The sequence below is a fragment of the Phascolarctos cinereus genome, unplaced genomic scaffold, assembly GCF_003287225.1.
Source record: "Phascolarctos cinereus isolate Bilbo 61053 unplaced genomic scaffold, phaCin_HiC Scaffold_4;HRSCAF=312, whole genome shotgun sequence".
In the NCBI taxonomy this organism is placed as follows: domain Eukaryota; kingdom Metazoa; phylum Chordata; class Mammalia; order Diprotodontia; family Phascolarctidae; genus Phascolarctos; species Phascolarctos cinereus.
Genome location: NW_027555847.1, coordinates 586,347,477 through 586,367,283, shown reverse-complemented (window position 1 = coordinate 586,367,283; position 19,807 = coordinate 586,347,477). Strand labels below are relative to the sequence as shown.

General features: G+C 36.0%; 1 protein-coding gene across 2 annotated transcripts in view; it reads left to right on the top strand.

Moving 5' to 3' along the window:
• VIRMA (vir like m6A methyltransferase associated) overlaps positions 1-19,807 on the top strand; it is an 81,393-nt gene that overhangs the window by 46,079 nt on the left and 15,507 nt on the right. For both annotated transcript variants that reach the window (XM_078153663.1, XM_078153664.1), the window contains 7 exons: positions 5,375-5,866; positions 6,759-6,913; positions 9,099-9,181; positions 16,770-16,863; positions 17,003-17,547; positions 18,097-18,332; positions 19,273-19,522. In XM_078153663.1, coding sequence (XP_078009789.1) covers positions 5,375-5,866; positions 6,759-6,913; positions 9,099-9,181; positions 16,770-16,863; positions 17,003-17,547; positions 18,097-18,332; positions 19,273-19,522 — 1,855 coding nt within the window. The remainder of the gene's footprint in view (positions 1-5,374; positions 5,867-6,758; positions 6,914-9,098; positions 9,182-16,769; positions 16,864-17,002; positions 17,548-18,096; positions 18,333-19,272; positions 19,523-19,807) is intronic.

The following is a 19,807-nucleotide window of genomic DNA, read 5'->3' as shown; positions in this document are numbered from 1 at the left end:
TTAAAAATACATTTCTGTTAATATCTTTTGTGGTTATATCAATTAAACTTTCTCCTGTGTCCTTCTCTTTTCTCTTACCCGAGAGCCAGGTAATATGTCAAAGAATTTTTTTAAAAAGGAGAAAAGAAAATCAGCAGAAACAGTCAATAGATTGAAAAAAATCTGACAACATATGAAATGTCCGTACTTGTGGATCCTTTCTCTTGCCACCTAACCTCAGCAGAAGAGTTAAGGGAGTTGTTGTCTCTTATCTCTTCTTTGAGGCCTGATTTATTTTTTATCATTTTGTGGTTTCTATTCTTTCATTTATATTGTTGTAGTCATTGTTGTTTATATTGATTTCTTGGCCCAGCTTACTTCTGTTTGAATCAATTTAGATAAATTTTTTCATGCTTCTCTAATTTCATCATTTCTTTACAATAGCACAATAATATTCCCTTACATTTATACATAATTTATTCAACTATTGCCCTCTCAGTGAACATCTACTTTATTTCCAGTGTTTGCTACTACAAAAAGTGTTGTTAAAAATATTTTGTTGGGGCAGCTAGGTGGCGCAGTGGATAGAGCACCGGCCCTGAAGTCAGGAGAACCTGAGTTCAAATCCAGCCTCAGACCAAACACTTGACACTTAAATAGCGGTGCGACCCTGGGCAAGTCACTTAACCCCAATTTGGGCCCCCCCCCATTGGTTGCATATGGGGCTTTGCTTTTTGTCAGTGACATTTTGATATTTTGTCAAGGACATAAGCCTAGCATTGGAATTTCTGGGTCAAAGAGTATGCATATTTTAACCATTTTATTTACATAATTCTAAATTGCTTTCCAAGATAATTGTATTAATTTACAGCCCCACCAACAGTGCATTAGTGTGTCTAGCTTTCCACAATTCCATCTTTTCCCATTTTTGTCAATTTGCTAGGTGGGAAGTAGAACCTTAGGGTTTTTTGATTTGCATTTCTCTTATTATTTGTGATTTGGAACTTGCTTTCCTATGGTTGTTGATAATTTGCAGTTCTTTTTTAGAGAACTGTTTGTTTGTGTCTTTGCTTAAACAAGAAGGAATTTAAAAAGGATGAATGTGAGTGATGTCCTACTCTTTAGTGCAAAAGACTGATATCATAAGCACCATATGGCTTAATTGCAGTTAATGAGAAAAATACTTAAGGGTTTTAATGGGTATGGGATTAATGTAAGTAATTTGTGTAGCTGAGAGATGATCTTGTCTAAGTACATAATTTTTATAGATAAGGAAATAAAGGCTGGGAGTATTTAAGTGTCATAAAGCTAAGTAGGAGGCAGCTAGTGGCTCAGTGAAAGACCTTAGCTTTAAAAGGCCAACGTCTTCTACGGCATCTGGAGCCATCTCCAGTTGTTGTGATGGCCAGAGGACCCAGATTGCTCTGGAGGAGAAAGTGAGGCTGGTGAACTTGCATAGCCCCCTTTCACCTCACTTGCATGTCATGGCATCACTTCCCTGATGAGAGCGAAGGGCAAACAACAACAACCAGTGGATAGAACATAGGGCCCGGAGTCAAGAAAACCTGAATTCAGATCCAGCCTCAGACACTTCCTTACAGTATGACCCTGAGCAAGTTGTTTAACCTCTGATTGACAGAATGGATCCACTGGAGAAGGAAATGGCAAATTACTCCAGGATCTTTGTCAAGAAAACCCCAAATGGGGTCATGAAGGGTCAGGAATGACTGAAATCACTCAACAACAACAACAACAACAACAAAGGCTAAAGCGTAGGACTAAGATTTAAACCCAGGTCTTTTGACTCCAAGTCAGTTCCTCTTTATTGCTGCCACTCTTTTTTTTTAAATTTTAATTTTTTTCCCAGATTTTATTAATTTTATCTATTTTTAGTTTTTAGCATTCACTTCCACAAGATTTTGAGTTCCAGATTTTCTCCCCATCTTGTCCCTCCCCCCACCCCAAGATAGCATGCATTCTGAATACCCCTTTCCCTAATCTGTTCCCCTTCTACCTCCCCCCCTTCTCTTATAACCTTCCCCTTCAATTTTCCTGTAGGGCAGAATAGATTTCTATACCCCATTGCCTGTATGTCTTGTCAGTTGCATGTGAAAACAATTTTTAACATTTGTTTTTAAAACTTTGGGTTCCAAATGTTCTCCCTTCCTCCCTCCCCACCCACCTTCATTGAGAAGGCAAGCAACTTGATACAGGTTATACATGTGTAGTCATGCAAAACACTTCCATAGTGGTCGTATTGTGAAAAACTAAGCATATTTCCCTTAATCCTATCCCACCCCCCTATTTATTCTGTTCTCTCTTTTGACCCTGTCCCTCCTTAGAAGTGTTTGCTTCTTATTACCCCCTCCCCAAATCTGCCCTCCCCTCTATCATCCCCCTGCTGTCTTGTCCCCTTCCCCCCTATTTTCCTGTAGGGTAAGATAGATTTCCATACCCAATTGAGTGTATATGTTATTCACTCCTTAAGCCAAATCCAATGAGAATAAGATTCACTCATTCCCTCTTACCTTCTCCCATTTCCCCTCCACTGTAAAAGCCTTTTCTTATATGTTTTATGGGAGATAATTTACCCCATTCTACCTCTCCCTTTCTCCTTCTGTCAGTATAATCCTCTTTCAACCCTTAATTTTATTCACCAGATATCATCCCTTCATCTTCAACTCACCCTGTGCCCTCTATTTAGTTGTCTATCTATATATACGTACATATAATTTTTTCCCTCCAACTACCCTAATACTGACAAAGGTCTCATGAGTTACAAATATCATCTTTCTGTGTAGGAATGTAAACTCTTCAGCCTTAATAAGTCTCTTATGATTTCTGTTTCCTGTTTACCTCTTCATGTTTCTCTTGAGTCTTGTATTTGAAAGTCAAATTTTCTATTTATGTCTGGTCTTTTCCTCAAGAATGCTTGAAAGTGCTCTATTTCACTAAATGTCCAATTTTACCCCTGAAGGATTGTACTCAGTTTTGCTGGGCAGGTGATTCTTGGTTGTAATCCTGTCTCCTTTGACCTCTGGAATATCATACTCCATGCCCTCTGGTCACTTAATGTAGAAGCTGCTAAATCTTGTGTTATCCTGATTGTGTTTCCGCAATACTTGAATTGTTTCTTTCTGGGTGCTTGCAATATTTTCTTCTTGACCTGGGAACTCTGGAATTTGGCTACAATATTCCTAGGAGTTTTCTTTTGGGGATCTCTTTCAAGAGGTGATAGGTGGATTCTTTCAGTTTTTATTTTACCCTCTGGCTCTAAAATATCAGTATACTGCCACTCATTTTGAAGGGAAATTGGTAGGATTTGGTAACTGATTTTCCCCTCTTCTTTAAGAATCCTCCCCGTATCTAAACATGATTTCCTAGATTTCTGGATTAGCTTCCTGGAGAGTGGGAGTCTCAGTTACAGAAATAAGAAAACCAGTGCAAAGAGATGATTTTTATTTTTTAGGAAGAAAGAAATGAATTCCCGTTTGAAATGACAGCAGAAAATCCACATATTGGCAGTTAATGATAATTTTGTGCTTGACTTCTTTTAGGTTGTATTTGCCCAAAGTATAGTTGCAGTTAATGGAAAGCTTAGTATATTGAAGTGAAGTAGGAGCTTCTGTGGGAAAATTTCTTGAGTTTAAGTGTAATGACCTAAAAGAAACTTTTTTAGGTTTCATGGATTTTTCATTTGACATATATTAGGTTCATTTGGCAGCCCTTGTTCAGAGCATTGTGCTAGGTGCTGGGGAGATAAAAATTTTAGGTAAGACTTCATTGCTGTCTTGGAAATTACAATCTGTAGGGTATACAAATAACTGCAACACACTTTAATTATTTATCTATGTATCTGTGTATCTATCTATTTATTTATTTATTTGGCTTTTATTTTTATTATGAATTAGCAGACATGAAAATTTCCCATATACAAGGAAGAAAAGAGGACTGTATATGAGACTATTCATCTGTTATGTAAAGTTTTCTTTAAAGTATATGTTTAATTAAACATAGTAGCATCCACAACACCCTGCTTGTCTGTGTTACCTTCTGAATTCCTGCTCTAGTCTGTTTTTTTGGGGGGGAGGGGGTTGGGTTTTTTTTTGTTGTTGTTGTTGCTGCTTTTTATTTTATTTATTTATTTTTTGGCTATTGGGGTTAAGTGACTTGCCCAGGGTCGCACCACTATTTAAGTGTCAAGTGTTTGGTCTAAGTTTGGATTTGAACTCGGGTCCTCCTGACTTCAGGGCTGGTGCTCTATCCACTGCGCCATCTAGCTACCCCTTGTTATTGTTTTTTAAAAGACCAGGTTTCCTTCTCTCACCTGGCCTGGAAGTGGAGGAGACTTTTATGGGCCTGAGCCAATGCTGTTTAGTATTAGAAGCTTTAATTTGCTCTGTTTTTCCTGACCTAGACCAGTTTGCCCATCTTTAGCAGTCTGTTGGGGCCCCACTTTGAAGGGCTCACCATATAGGGGCCAGCTTTTGATTGGCTTTGGTGCTATGGCAGCTCAGTATACCCAAATGCAAATGATCTACTAGCCTCAGCCTCTGCACTAGCAGGATTTCACATCTGTGCTACTAATCCTGTCTTCTGATGAGTATTTTTTAAACAACCTGGGATTCGAATCCTAATTAATACATTTACTAGCACTGGTGGAATCAGGAGTGAAATTTTTCAGCCTTTCAGAGCCTCAGTTTCCTTATCTATAAAGTGGTGATACTAATACTTATTTAGCAAAATGAAGTATCCTCAAAAAAATTTCATGGATGTTTATCAGTAAGTATTTGAATACTAGAGTAGGTTCTCAAAGAATTATTTTTCTTTCCACCAAAGGCTAAAAGAGTGACTGTCCAGTTCCAGCTCTTAGAAAGTATCAATGGAGGCATAATATGTTTACAGTGTAATAAATATTTAGAACTTTGGGGAAGGGGGGGAGTATTTTTGAAGTGCTGTGTGTTAAAAGTAATGAAATGTTATGGCAGTATTACTGTTTATGAATAGTTAAGGAAAATAATGCTTGTGTTATGCTTTCTGTTAAAGTTGTTCATTTAAGGAAATTGATTAGTGGGCAGCCATTTATTAGGTATCTCCTCTTCGAGTCCCAGTGCTCAGTATTGGGATATAGACAAGAACGAAACAATTCCTGCCTTCCTGTAGCTTATGTTCTGTTGGGGAAGACAATATGTGTGCCTTTAAGTACATGTAAACTAAATGGAAGTTAATGTGGAGGGAGGGCAGTGGTGGTTGAGAAGTTGGGAAAAGCTTTGTGGAAGAGATGGGGTTTGCACTGAATTTTGAGGGACATTAGAGATTCTGAGATGCGGAGGCAAGAGAAGGCAGAGAGGCAGACATCCATTGGTGACTTAAGTACACTTTATCTTCCTTACAGATACCTCCACAGCCACCACTTCCTAGAATTGGTCACTTTGCTGCTGTCAGTTCCGGCAATAAGTGCTCACCCTGCTGTGCTGCAGGCTATGAGAGATGTTTTGAAGTTTCTCACACAGTCACAAAAGGGTCTTCTTTTCTTCCTCTCGGAACATGAAGCAACCAACTTGCTGATTAGAGCTCTTTGTCACCTTCTTGATCAAGAAGAAGAAGATGGTCTCCAGGCTGATGGTGTTATTGATGATACATTTGCCTTGTGGCTACAGTATTCAACCCAGACCTTGCAGTTTATTACAGAACTGTTTTGTCATTTTCAGCGTTGCTCAAATAATGAGGAAACTGACCATTCAGATCTCTTGGGAACCCTTCATAATCTTTACCAGATTACTTTTAACCCTGTGGGAAGAGCAGCTGTTGGTCATGTCTTCAGTCTTGAAAAGAATCTCCAGAGTCTTATTACTCTAATGGAGTACTACTCCAAAGAGGCTTTAGGGTAATTATTTACTGTTTTTTGGTTTTGTTTCCCATTATAGTGAAAAACTAGATCAATCCAACATATTTTTCAAAGGAAGACGATTCAGAAATTAAAATTGACACTTTTTTGGGATGTTTGCCTCAAACTGACTTACTAGTTGATTAAAAGGTAGAATTACAGAAATATCAAATTGCCAAAAGTATGATGTGACTCTGACCTAATGAAATGGGTTGCCACTGTGATGCCATGTGTTATCTTGTAGTCATATACCTCTTTCTGATAAAGTAACAAGACCTCACAAATGAAATAAAAACTGCCATGTTGGTGTTCAAAGTACTCCTACAGGCTTGTGAGAAACAAAACTTTTGGGCTTCTGCTTCCTTTTGCCAGAAGGGTAATGTCGGTGGCTACTCTGTGAAGTAATGGAGGAGGGTAGTAAATGTGTATCTGTACTTACGTACACTTCTGTAGCTGTGAAGGCTTGTGTTGTCATTTCCATCATTCTAGTGATTCACGAAGTGTGTGCTCTGAATTGTATGGAACTTAAATTGGCATACACATGGACAAGTCTCCACTGTTGCTATTCCTTGCAGCAAAGAATTTTACTCTGCCCTGAACAAAAAAGTTTTGAGAACTGCTGCATTATAGTATGCATTTATTTCTGTGAACTGAGTTTGAATACAGTATAATCTCCTGTCTTCAGAAATTACATTGTGACATATGAAAATTATATTGTGTGGCATTTGTAACTATCTATTCTCTTTAAAACTAAGTGGAAAAGGGGTGGTTTGAAAGACAGTATTTTGATTCTGCATTTTGTACCTGAGAACCTAGAAAACCTTTTATGTCATAATGAATGAAGAAATAGATGCATTTGTTCCAAGAGCTTAAAAATCTTATCTTGTTTCAGGGACTCCAAGTCAAAGAAATCGGTAGCTTATAATTATGCGTGCATACTTGTTTTGTTGGTGGTTCAGTCTTCTAGTGATGTCCAGATGCTAGAGCAACATGCAGCGCCTCTCTTGAAGCTTTGTAAAGCAGATGAAAATAACACGAAATTGCAAGGTGTGGTACAAGAAGTTATTACTGTGTGCAGAACATCTAGGAAAACTATTTTAAGTATCTCCTAATGCCTTACCAGGTTTTGATCATGAATAGAGCGATGCTGATATATTTTTCGCTGTATAAGATTAGATTTCAGTTGAAGCTTTTATATATAGCAAGAATTTTAGAGAATTATTGGGAACATATCTTTTCTTAGAAACAATTGTAGATGTTGGTGATTGACTAGTAAGAGTGGCTAACTTAAAATTGGAATAAAAGTGTTCAGTTTCAAATTTGCAGTTATCCACTTACTTTGTTGTAGGTTTATCTTGCCTTTGTAGTTACTCATGAGCTGTTTGTGGTTTGCCGTAACTTGTTGGAATTATGTGAAGATTTGATTGTTGAAAATGGACATTTATTTTAAAAAATAATTTGATTTTGAATAAAATATGTCTGGAAAAATCTTATCTAAGACATTTTTTCAAAATTCTAATATATATTTATTAGAAATATTTTGTATTATTATTTCCAATTTCCAAGTGTAAGAACATAATAGGAAGAAAATTTATTTACATTTCTGAGCAAACATTCTTAGGTCATAAGTGCTTAGGATTTTAAATTATGTGATTATTTTTTTTCTTTTTATCTAAACTTAGATAAAATTTTGGGTCTACTAAATAGAGTTCCATCAAAATTATGCATAGATGTTTTGTCTATTCATAGTTGTCGAAGAAAGTAAGAGGCCTTTATTCTGATTTTCTTTCTCCTTATTTTTATAGTATGTTTAGTGTAGCATGGATTATGTATGAAAGTTTTCATAATTTATTTTAGATAATTATGCCAGGGTTATGTCATAACCACTGGCAGAATTTGAATCCAATGTCATAGATTTTTTTTCCTTTTTATTTATATGATCTCTTCATTGCAGTGGGTAGTCTGCAAGTAGATTTAGTTTTTCACGTGTAAGTGTTTGATATGGATAAGTACTTCATTTTAACTAATGTAATGTCTAATAAAATCAAAATAGACTTAAATATTCTATAGTTTATATTGAGGGATATGATTTCTCACCTTATTTATTTTTAGAGTGAATGGTAATTGCAAGTAAGCATGATACAAGAGATAGAGAGCAATATTATATTCTAATGGTCGGGAGACATGTAGGTACATACCAGCTACATACATAGAATAAAATATCTAATAATATATAACGGGTGTATACACATACACACACAGAGTGTGTCCTAAAAGTCTTAGTGCAGTTTTGCACAATGTCCAGTTTTACAGTGTGTGTGAGAGAGAGTTTGAGAGAGAGAGAGAGAGAGAGTGTGTGTGTGTGTGTGTGTGTGTGTGTGTGTGTGTGTGTGTGTGTATACAGAGACAGACAGACACACGTTCTGTGGTATGGTGGATACAGAACTGACCTTTCGAGAGAGCTGGCCATAGAGACCTGAATCAAGTCCCAGTTCTGACACATCCTGGTTGTGTGGCCCTGGGCAAGTCATTTATTATCTTATTGCTCAGAGAAGTTGCTGACCTGAATTTTTAGATGTAGTTTTCTCCCTGGAGAGTATCTCATATACCGGTGAAATCATGAGTCCCTCTCTTTCTTTGTAATATATATTGAATTTTGTTTTGACATTGAAGCAGAAATTATTTTTTCAAATTGGAAGTAAGGCTGAAAATAGAAAATTAAATGGATACCATGGAGAGTTTCAGAAAATTCAGAAATCTTGTTTTTATAAACCAAATAACTGAAGTAGTTACATATTTCAGGAGTAATATTATATTAACATATGATCATAGATCAAAAGCTTGGAAGAGGCCTCTGAGGCCGTTTAATTGAACCTCCTTTGAGGAAATGAGACTAAGAGCTTGTGAAGTGACTTGTCCAGGGCCTCACAGCTAGTAAGTGCCAGAGATGTAATTTGATCCTGGATGCTCTGACGCCAACTCCAAAACAATTTCTCTTTTACCTCACTGCCTCTTGCCTTCTTTTTTAGGATTATTTGAAAACCCTGAAACCATTCATTAAGAAAGCAGAAATATGATTTAATCATTCTTAAGGCTGAACAGAATTTAATTTGTGGAAATTAAGTCTTTATGTGCTATGACTGTTCTGTATTGGTCAAGAATCTTTTCACAGGCTTTATTTTGAAAGTTTTCTTTTTAATCTAAAGCTTAAAGTTCTTTTTTTTCCTTTCAGAACTTGGAAAGTGGCTGGAGCCTCTGAAAAACCTTAGATTTGAAATTAATTGTATCCCAAGCCTAATTGAATATGTTAAACAGGTTAGTAAGTCTTTACTTGATTTTAGGATAATTTATCATAGTATATAGCAATATTGCATTAAATTATCCTCAAGGAATAGAAAAAAATTAATTTCTGTTGTTGTACAATCATCATGTTAATAAAACTTTTTACTGTGGGCCCTTTGTATGTTTCTACTACACTCAGAAGCACATGTATATCCCACCCTTATTTGTAGCTTTGTTTAAATCTTTCAGTGTATTTGCCAAATATTGCTCTGATTTACCACTGAAAAAGTATTGTAACAGATAAAATGATTACCTTAGTTAGGAAGACCTAGGCTTTAATTCACCTTTGATATTAGTTCTAGTGTGGCCCCAGGTAAGTTTCCTAACCTTTAACCTCTTTTAGCCTAATAACGATCATACCTACCTGATAGGACTTTTTTTGAAGATCCTATTTATAAAATATGTCACGCTTTTTAAAAATCTTAAAGCACTATGTAAATGCTATTAATATTTTTGTTTTGGGTTTGTATGGTTTTTTTTAAAAATCAGACATTTGATTACATTGCTATTGGGACTCCATCTGAAGAACTGTTTCTTCATTACTGAGCAGAACCTTCTCTGAAATTTAGCCTTGGTTGTCTGTGCATTCAAAAGTTAAGTGTGTTACCCAGAGTCACAGAGTCACTTGGGGTCAGAAGAGGGGAGTGAACCCAGATTTTTCTGAGTCTGAATTCACTTTCCACTTTGCAGCTTTGCCTCTCTAGTTTATTATCATTATTGTAGTTATTATTAGTATAAAGAGGGTTTTTATGAGAATCAAATGAAATGTTTTTACAAGTGCTTTGAAAAATGAAAAGTTAAAAAAATTACATTAATAAGCATTCATTAAGTGTTTGTAATGATCCAGGCACTATGCTAAGGACTTTACAGATATTATCTTCATAAGTCTGAGAAGTAGGGGCTCTTATTATTTATAGCTGAGGAAATTGAAGCAAGGAGAGGTTAAATGACTTGCCCACAATCACACAGTAAGTGTCATTGGCTAGATTTGAGCTTGGATCTTTCTCGCTCCAGATCCAGAGTTCTATCTGTTGTGCTGCCTAAGCTGCCTTGGCAATATTATATATTATTGTTTGCAGTGGCATATGAGTATAGAATTGGCTTCAGAGCCATGAAGAGCTGGGTTCAAGTTCTGCCTCTGACACCTGCTGCCTGTGGCTGGTTGACAAGTGGGTAAGCTACTTAATCTCTCAGAGTCTCAGGCAGCTCTCTAAGACTTGTAAGTTGCTACCTGTGTTAACTGTTGCTAGAGCGAGTTAGGGCAGCTAGATTGGCACAGTGGATAAATTACTGGTTCTGGTACTCAAATTTCTGCATCAGTATAATGATCTGGAGAAGGAAATGGCAAACCACTCCAGTGTCTTTGCTAAGAAAACCCCAACTGGGGTCACAGAAAGTCAGATATGACTGAAATGACTCAAGAACACAATAACAATAACAGAGGAACTTTCCTTTTTCTGGAGTTCACTGTAACAATGAAATCACAAGTATATTCTCCATTTCCTGTTATTGCTCATGGATCAATTTCAAGTTAAAGTCAAATTTCATTCTTCTAAAAATAAATTTTATTGATATTTTTGTTTTTATATTGCTTAATTTCCCTCTGTATCCAACTCCCCTTCTTTCCCAGAGAGCCATGCCATATAACCAAAAATTTTTTTTAAGGAAAAAAAAAGGAAAAGAGGAAGAAGAGAAAAAACAGTTAGCAAAAGTGATCAATATGTCAACACAAATTGAAAATATATGCAATGTTTCATATTCATTGATCTCCCAACTCTGCAGAGGAGTGGGGGAAGTGATTCATGTATTTTCTTTGGGATTATGCTTCTTTGTAATTTTGCAATATTTGCTTTACATATTTCTTAATGTAAAAAGCTTAGTTTATATTACACTTCATAGATCTAATTGTTACAGTTAGATCAGGGGCTAATTCAGTTTGTCGTTGATTTAGGGCAACTCTGGACAATAGTGTTAGTGATTTTATCCCCATGGGAATTCTTGCATTTTATGTACATTGGTAGGTGGGTTGGGTAATTAACCAGTGTTTCATTATAAGAGGCAAGTAGAAATATTAGTTTGTCATATTTTTGTAATTTTCCTAATGCTCACCCAACATGTATCATAGATTCACAGAGTTTCAAGAGACCCGGAGATAATGTAATTATCTATATTGTAGCTTGTCAAGATTCCCTTTTACAGGTATATTCAAGAAATGATCATCAAGCCATTGCTTAAAGACCTTTCTTGAGGAGGAGCACACTACCTCCTGAAGCAAGTCATTCCATTTTTGGGTGGCTGTAATCGTTTTTTCCTTACCTCAAGACTGGTTCTTTATAGCAATCATATTCATTAGTTTTATTCTGTGGGGTCAGACTGAACAGGTCTAATCCCTTTTCTCCCTGATACCCTTTCAGATACTTAAAAGACCTTTCAAGATGTCCTAAAGCTTTTTTTCCCCTTTCAGGCTCAACTTTAATTAATCTTCATATTAGACTGTTCTCCAAACCTCTCACTATTTTGATTGCCTTTTTCTCATGTTCTCTAGCTTATCACTAACCTTCTTAATAATGTTATGTTCAATGTCTACTACTCCACATGTTGTCTGACCAGAGAAGAATACAGTGGAACTGTTATCCCTTTGGTCTTGGGCATTATCCTTTTCTTAACTTAGCCTAAAAATCACATTAGCTTTTTTTGGCTACCATATATTTGGCTAACTTTGCTCATGTTTCATAGCATTTGCTTTCATTTTTACAAAATAGACAGAGGATCCTTGACATTTCCTCTTTTAGTTGGTAATTCTACTTCCACCACCACCACCATTACTACCACTACAACTACACACGTATAATATTTTAGTTCTTTCTGTCTTCAGAGCGCAGCACTTAGCACGATGCCTGTTGATTAGTTTCTACTTAGATCATCCCTCCGTATTACATCTTAGAGATCTAGTACTTGTCTTTTCACTATTTATGTGCCTTGTGGCACTTTTGTTCTCTTCTTCCTCTCCAATGCTTAGTATTCCATTATCCCTTCTCACCACTCCCTACTTCCTGTCAACTGTACTGTCTACCATCCCTATGGTAGTAAAGATCAGTATTTAGGAAGAGCTTCCGTTTTACTTGTGCTAATAGTACTTCCACTGGAGCCCAATGGAGACTTTTCACACTTGGTGAATTGCTATGGTTGAAAAGCTGATGGCTAATCTCTTGGAGCTGAGCCTTTCCACACTCAGAGATAGGCTGTGGCTGGGCACTGGAAGTGGATTCCTTTCCAACTTTTAAAGATCTGTTAGAACTTACCTGGCTCTGGCAGAGCATTTGAAGAGGGAAAGTCACTTACATTCTAATATGAGACCTCGGAATAGGGTTTTAGCAACAGAAGAAAATAGAGATCCCTGGGATAAGTAGAAGAGTGAGGAAAATATTTTTTGATAACCAGATCAATAGTAACACACAGGGGCAAAAAGTTATCCAAATACTACAGATAACAGGTTATCATTATCAACAAAATTTCTTATTTTCACCTTTTTAGAGTCATATATGGTATCATAGGACTTAGAAGTGAAAGGAACCTCAGAGATCGCCTAGCCCAATTCCATATAACAGATAAGAAAACTAAGGCCCAGGGACATTGAATAGCTTGCCCATGGTCACATGACTAATAAGTGGCAGAGCTAGGAGTTAGACTAAAGTTGTCTTAACTCCAACTTCATTCAAGGGATCTTGAGAGTTGTGGACCAGAGGTGTAGGTGGCCTATAGTTGTTTGTATAATTATGCATTTAGGATCTCAGCCAATTAGTCTGGACTCTTTTATTAAGTGCTTTCTTTGTGCCCTGCTATGCTGAGTAGATCATCCCTGTCCTCAAGGGGTTAATAGTCTAATAGGGAAGGCAACAGAAAAGGAGCTGAAAAGTAAGGGTGGGGTTAACAGCACAAACCTAGGAGTATGAGAGAAAAGATCCAGATTGAGAGAGAAATGAAGACGTGGCTGTCCTGGGCACCCTCCTTAAAAGGAAGTTCTAGGAAGAACCATCCAGTCAGAAGGAGACTGAAAGTTCAGAAGGTGCTTTCAGTGAGTAAATTCTAGGACTGCAGTGATCTTTTGTTTGATTGTCTTTGATGTTATTGTAGAGAGTGCAGATCTAGGAATCAAGATCTGAGTGTGAGTCTTGGCTCTGACAGTTAACTGTGATCCTGGATAAGACACTTAACTTTGCTGTGCCTTCATTCTTTGTTTGAGAAACGGAGATAATAACATTTGGTATTACTTACCTTTTAGAATTGTGGTCAGGAAAGCTCTTTGTAAGTCTTAAAGAACTTTATAAATGAGTTATCATGATGATAAATATGGGATAATAAGCCAGTGTTCTTACATCAAGACATTTAGCTGAACATTCTTTGATCCATAATATTTTGATTTTCATATTATGTTCGGTAGCATTTGTTGCAGGGACAGACTCACTTTTTATGAACCTTACCATCAGGCACTCAAGAGTTCATCATAGGCTAGAACTTAAAATCGTCTCTCAGTGCCTAATGCAAAACATTTGGTTGGGGGAGGAAGGGGGAGGAGTTAGAAGGATTGGAGGGCAGTGAAGGATCAATTGAGAAATATAGGGTGGAAGTAGAGAAAAGTAAGAAAAAAAGAGGAAGATAAGGAAGGCAGAGGAAGGAGAGCTGTTAATTCTAAGAGAGATCTTGGTGTATAATAATACCTCTACTAAAGTTAGTTTCTGTAAAATGTGAAGTACCAGTACATGAGATTAACGTGATATGGAAACAGTATTCTTATTGATATTAAGAAAGTGTTCTTTAGTATGGCCTCAAACTCTCATACTTTGCTTTTCCCTCCCTTATTCCATCTAGAAACATACATTTTTTAAGTTTAACAGAATTTAGTGAGGCTTATTTTGGATTACTTAAGCAAAATAAATCAGAGCTAATGTAGGAACTGAATTAGTACACTACTATCTTTGATATTATCCTGGTGAAGAGGCCAGAAATTATAAAGTATGGTCATGTATAGTTCAGCTATTTCTCCATTACATCTATCTTATAACCTAAGGGATCAGGTGCAGGAATTACAGGATATGTATCTTCAAGTAAAAAATACATTTTTTTCACTTACTTGGCATTGTGATAGGTTCTACACAAAACAACATAAACACAACCCCTGTCTGTTGTTAGGCATTATTGACATGGATAGGTGAAAAAGGACTGAGAACAATTGAACTTAGGTTGTTTTTAGTCTTCGCCCAGCGAATATTGAATAGGAAATAAGGTTTTTTCTCTTTACAAACTTTGACTTCTTCCATCTCCCTACTTTATGATTCTTAGCAGAAATTGAGCAGGTTTTAAAGGCATGGCAAAAACAATGGAAGAGACACCCCCGTTTGAGAGTGAAGGAATGTGTATAGGAATCGTGCATGCCTTTGAGCTGCAAACTCTAACAGGAACATTTTGCTTATGATTTCTCTCCCACTTAAACTGTTTTGTAGCTGTAAGATATCCCTTTAAAAAGGTAATTATAAGTGTAAAAAATTATAGCAATGGAATAAGAGAATTTTGTGGAAAGATAGGTGAAGAAGTTGAATCGTTGGTATGAGATCATGAGAAAGTGCCACTTCTTTAATATGGAAAAATCTTACAGAGAAGCAATGTATTTGATTTTTGCTGATAACTTTAGTTTCCACTGAACCTTTTACAAGAGATTTTTCAGAAGTACCTAACTTGCCTGTTTGGTATTTTCTGTTTTCTTCATTAAACTCTATTCAGAATATTAAAATTGGAGAAGAGGAAGAAAAGAGAAGTAAGGGTTTAATTAATCTTTTTTTTTTTAAAGCTAATCAGCTCCTTAGAAAATGAGTTGGTCATGTGTCCATGTACATGAACTTAGGTATTTTTGGGATGACAGGAGACCATTGATATTTGTAGGGAATATGTTCTAATTGAATTCATAAATGTTGTACATGATCACAATAAGAACTTGAATGTCCGACCTGAAGGTACAACTACCCCCAATGCCTCAGGTTCGTGCTGTTCAAAGTTTCTTCACATCATCTAGGCTGTCTTTTCAAAAGCATCTACTTAGTCATGAAAAATTACTCTCCCTCCCCCCTGTCCCATTTGCAGTTAAAACTTCCCTTCCATGAGTTCTTGTTGATCATTTAGGTAGCTGTTTTGATGAATTCACATTAAGATTTCCTTGACTTTATAGAATCTGCTTTGGGGCATTTCCAGGAACTTGGAATTCTTTAGTAGTAGTATGTGTAGGGAATCTTTCTATTTTTTTCTTCAGGGAGATCATCTTGTGTTCCTTGTTTATCTTCTGTATTCCTCCTTTATTCCCTACTCCCCAGCAACTAATGAACTTGGTAGTAAAATACATGTAATCAGATTGCTTATTTTGATAATCTTTTAAACTGGTCTTTCTGTCTCAAGTCTCCCTAATTCAATCTATTATCCACTTTGGTACCAAAGTGATTTTAGATGGCAGATCTAGCCATGTCACAATCACTTCCCCCGTCCCCCCCAATTAATTAGTTCCAGCAACTCCCTATTTTCTCTAGGGTCAAATATGAAATACTCTGGCATTTAAAGGTTTTGATCACCTGGAGCCCTTTCTGCCTTTCTAGTCTCCTTCCCCATTACTTCTTCCAGACTTTCAACAGACTAGCCCTGTTGGCTTACTTACTGTTCCTCAAACGTGATGATCCATCTCCTATCTTTGTATATTTACATTGAATGTTCTCCACGCCTAGCATACTCTCCTGCCACATCCCAACCTCCTTATAGCCATGATTTTCTTTAAAATTGATCACCTTCTGCTGGAAACCTATCCTTAACCTTTCCCTAGCTGCTGTGCCTTCCTCTATAAAGTTTTTTGAATTATTTATATTTCATAAACACATAGACAACACATATACATACACATATGTTGTCTTGCCATTTGACTGTAACTTCTTTGAGGGTAGGGATTATTTTACTTTTCTCTTTGTATCTCTAGCATTTAGTTCCATGCCTGAAACATAGTGTGTGCTTAATAAATGCTTGTTAATATTGATACAGATTCATACCATCTACTCCTGCCTTCTTATTTTCTCTAGTGATTACAGACCCTGCAGGGCTCAGGAAAAAACAGACTTTTATCATGAGGCAAAGAGTATTTTTGAATATTTGAAACTGCAAATCATTGAGCTACAGATAGGTAGACTTTCAGATAGGTAGACTGTCCATTTTGCTCTTTAATTTTTTTAAAAGTTAAAACTTAGTTCAGTTTATTCACTGAATTTGCTGCAATTGTGTTCATTTTATTCATCTTATTCTTTAAGATAGTCCACAGTAGGGATAAAATAGGTTATTAGAAAACTATGTGTATAGATTCTTATGTTTGAAGTTTATTCAATCTGTGTTTTTCAGCTTACACTTAAAATATGTATGCATTTTAACAAAGACTATATGCAATTATTAATTCATTGCCTCATATTTTTTCTTGACCTGATGTACATTAGGATGTGAAATATATTAAAACCTCTTATAATTCTTTTTTTTTAAAAAGAATATTGATAACTTGATGACCCCAGAAGGAGTTGGTCTACCAACTGCATTACGTGTCCTCTGTAACATAGCGTGTCCACCACCTCCTGTTGAAGGTATAGTATTAGCCATTATACCTTTAAGTAGACGTTATATGTCTTAGTTAAGTTTTCCTTATTAAATGAAATCTATAAAATCTGTAACTATTTCTTTAATGTGTAACTAATTTGGGTATTTTATTTTTCCTTTATAAAGGTCAGCAGAAAGATCTGAAATGGAACCTTGCAGTTATTCAGCTTTTTTCTGCTGAAGGAATGGACACCTTTATCCGTGTTCTGCAAAAACTGAACAGTATTCTTACGCAGCCTTGGAGGCTCCATGTCAACATGGGGACTACTCTTCACCGAGTTACTACCATTTCTATGGCCCGCTGCACACTCACTCTTCTTAAAACCATGTTAACGGAACTTCTCAGGGGTGGATCCTTTGAGTTTAAAGACATGCGTGTTCCTTCAGCCCTTGTTACTTTACACATGCTACTGTGCTCTATCCCTCTCTCAGGTCGTCTGGATAGTGATGAGCAGAAGATTCAGAATGACATCATTGATATCTTACTGACTTTTACACAAGGAGTTAATGAAAAACTTACAATCTCGGAAGAGACTTTAGCCAATAATACTTGGTCTTTAATGTTAAAGGAAGTTCTGTCTTCAGTCTTGAGAGTTCCTGAAGGATTTTTTTCTGGACTCATTCTGCTTTCAGAGCTCCTGCCCCTTCCATTGCCCATGCAAACAACTCAGGTATCACTTCCATATCACTTGCATCTTTATAAATGACTTCAGTATCACTTAAAAATCTGTGATCTTGGTTATGGACAAAAAAAAAAAAGCCCTGAAGAAAATAACTGGAGGAGGGTGAAACTTGTAAAACTGATTCAAGTTGGGTGCTGTGATTCATATGGTGGACGTAATACTTAGTGAATTTTTGTTAAAGTGATTTTTATTATACTGGAATTAACTTGTGCTCTTATGGTGTGTGTGGCATTTCTTAAAAGTATTGTTCCTTTTTAAATTGTGTTAGAATTTGGCATCTGACTGTTATTTCTCTTAATGAAATTTGTTCTGATGACTATTTAACTAAGAGTTAAAATATCTTACCAAGTCAGTTCAAATCAAACAAATGTTTAGACTGTATAATAGGAAATTCTTTTAAAATTTTAACTTTAGTAAAAATTTGCCTGCAGAAACAGATTGGTGTAGTAGTGTTTTCTGAAAATTATTTTTTGGTCAGTAATTATAAATATAAAGAAAGTTCAGACACATATACACACATATATACTTTCTTAACAGGTTATTGAGCCACATGATATATCAGTGGCACTCAACACTCGCAAACTGTGGAGTATGCACCTCCACGTCCAAGCAAAGCTGCTCCAAGAAATAGTTCGTTCTTTCTCTGGCACAACTTGCCTGCCAATTCAGCACATGTTACGGCGCATTTGTGTTCAATTATGTGACCTTGCTTCACCAACTGCACTTCTAATCATGAGAACTGTCTTGGACTTGATTGTAGAAGACATGCAAAGGTATTTTCATTTTATATCTTTTTGGAAGACATTTTTTCCATTTACTGGGTTTTCCTTAATAGATTTCAGTATGGACATTTTGACTACATTCTTAACTTATGATTTGGAAATTTGCCTTCAAAACTCATAAAAATCTTAAAAGGAAATATATAGTATAGTAGGAAGAGCACTGGATTTGGAAATAATGGATCTGGGTTTGAATCCCTACTTTGCCACTTATAACTTGTGTGACCTAGGTCAAGTCATCTTGTCCAGGCCTGTTTCTGTAATTGTGAAATGAGGACTTCAGGATTATATGCAGCTTTACATCTATTATACTGTAATCTGTCTGCTTTGATTTCAGTGTTTTGTATGCAGAAATAATTCTGTTACTTAGTGTTTTGAAGGAAGTACCACATATATTTTAAAGTAAGGTTTAGATTATTTAAATGGCATCCATAAAAGCAGCAGAGTTATTCCCTGATTACAAAAATATTATAAATGTAACTATTAAAAAATAACCACCCAAACATATAAAGAGGTAACATCTTTGTACTCTAATAAAACCTATTATATTGAAAATCAAACTTTAAGGCACAGACAGATTAGTGACTAATAAGGTTAAATAAAGATTCTTCATCATATTGAACAATTTATTTCAAGGATCTTTTAAATAGCGTGCTCCTCTACGTCATTTCAACTTGAAAAATTGTATTTGTTAATAAAATTTTAGTTATGCATCTGTTAAGTAAAGCCAAATCCACCTTCATTTTTATTAGAATCCTAACATCTTTAAATTCTAAAATAAGATAATTTGTATGTACTGTAACTTTAAGGATTTTATGAAAAGTTGGTTTGGTTTTCAAGGATTAAAACAAAATAGATTGGATTACAGAATAGAAATGATTTAAGTGTCAGAAGGCAGGCATATTCTTCATTAAGTTTATTACTTTTATTTCAGCAATTCAGAAGATAAAGAAAAACAGTACACAAGTCAAACTACCAGACTGCTGGCTCTTCTTGATGCCCTTGCTTCACACAAAGCTTGTAAAGTGGCTGTTTTGCATCTGATAAATGGAACTATTAAAGGTGATGAGAGATATGCAGAAATTTTCCAGGAATTGTTAGCTCTTCGATCAACTGGAGAGAGTGTCATTCATCAGCAGTGTGTTGAATATGTCATGTCCATTTTGCAGTCTCTCTGTGATCAGGTACTTATATGATTGTTTTACATATTACATTCAAAACAGACTACATGTAATCCTCTCTCAGTTTATGTATTTCCAGTTGGAAAATCCTTTAGATTGTGCTGCCTTTTGTGAAGCGAGACCTTTACAGACCCCTGCCATTCAGTAACTGCATCAACTAATTTAGAGGTAGTGAAAGGTTAAGTGGCAGTACCAGTATTTTGATACTTCATAGACCTCTGATATTTTGTTTCTTTGTTGGAGGGCTCTTCTGTGTACAGCTGCTATAACAGATCTCTTGATGGTAGT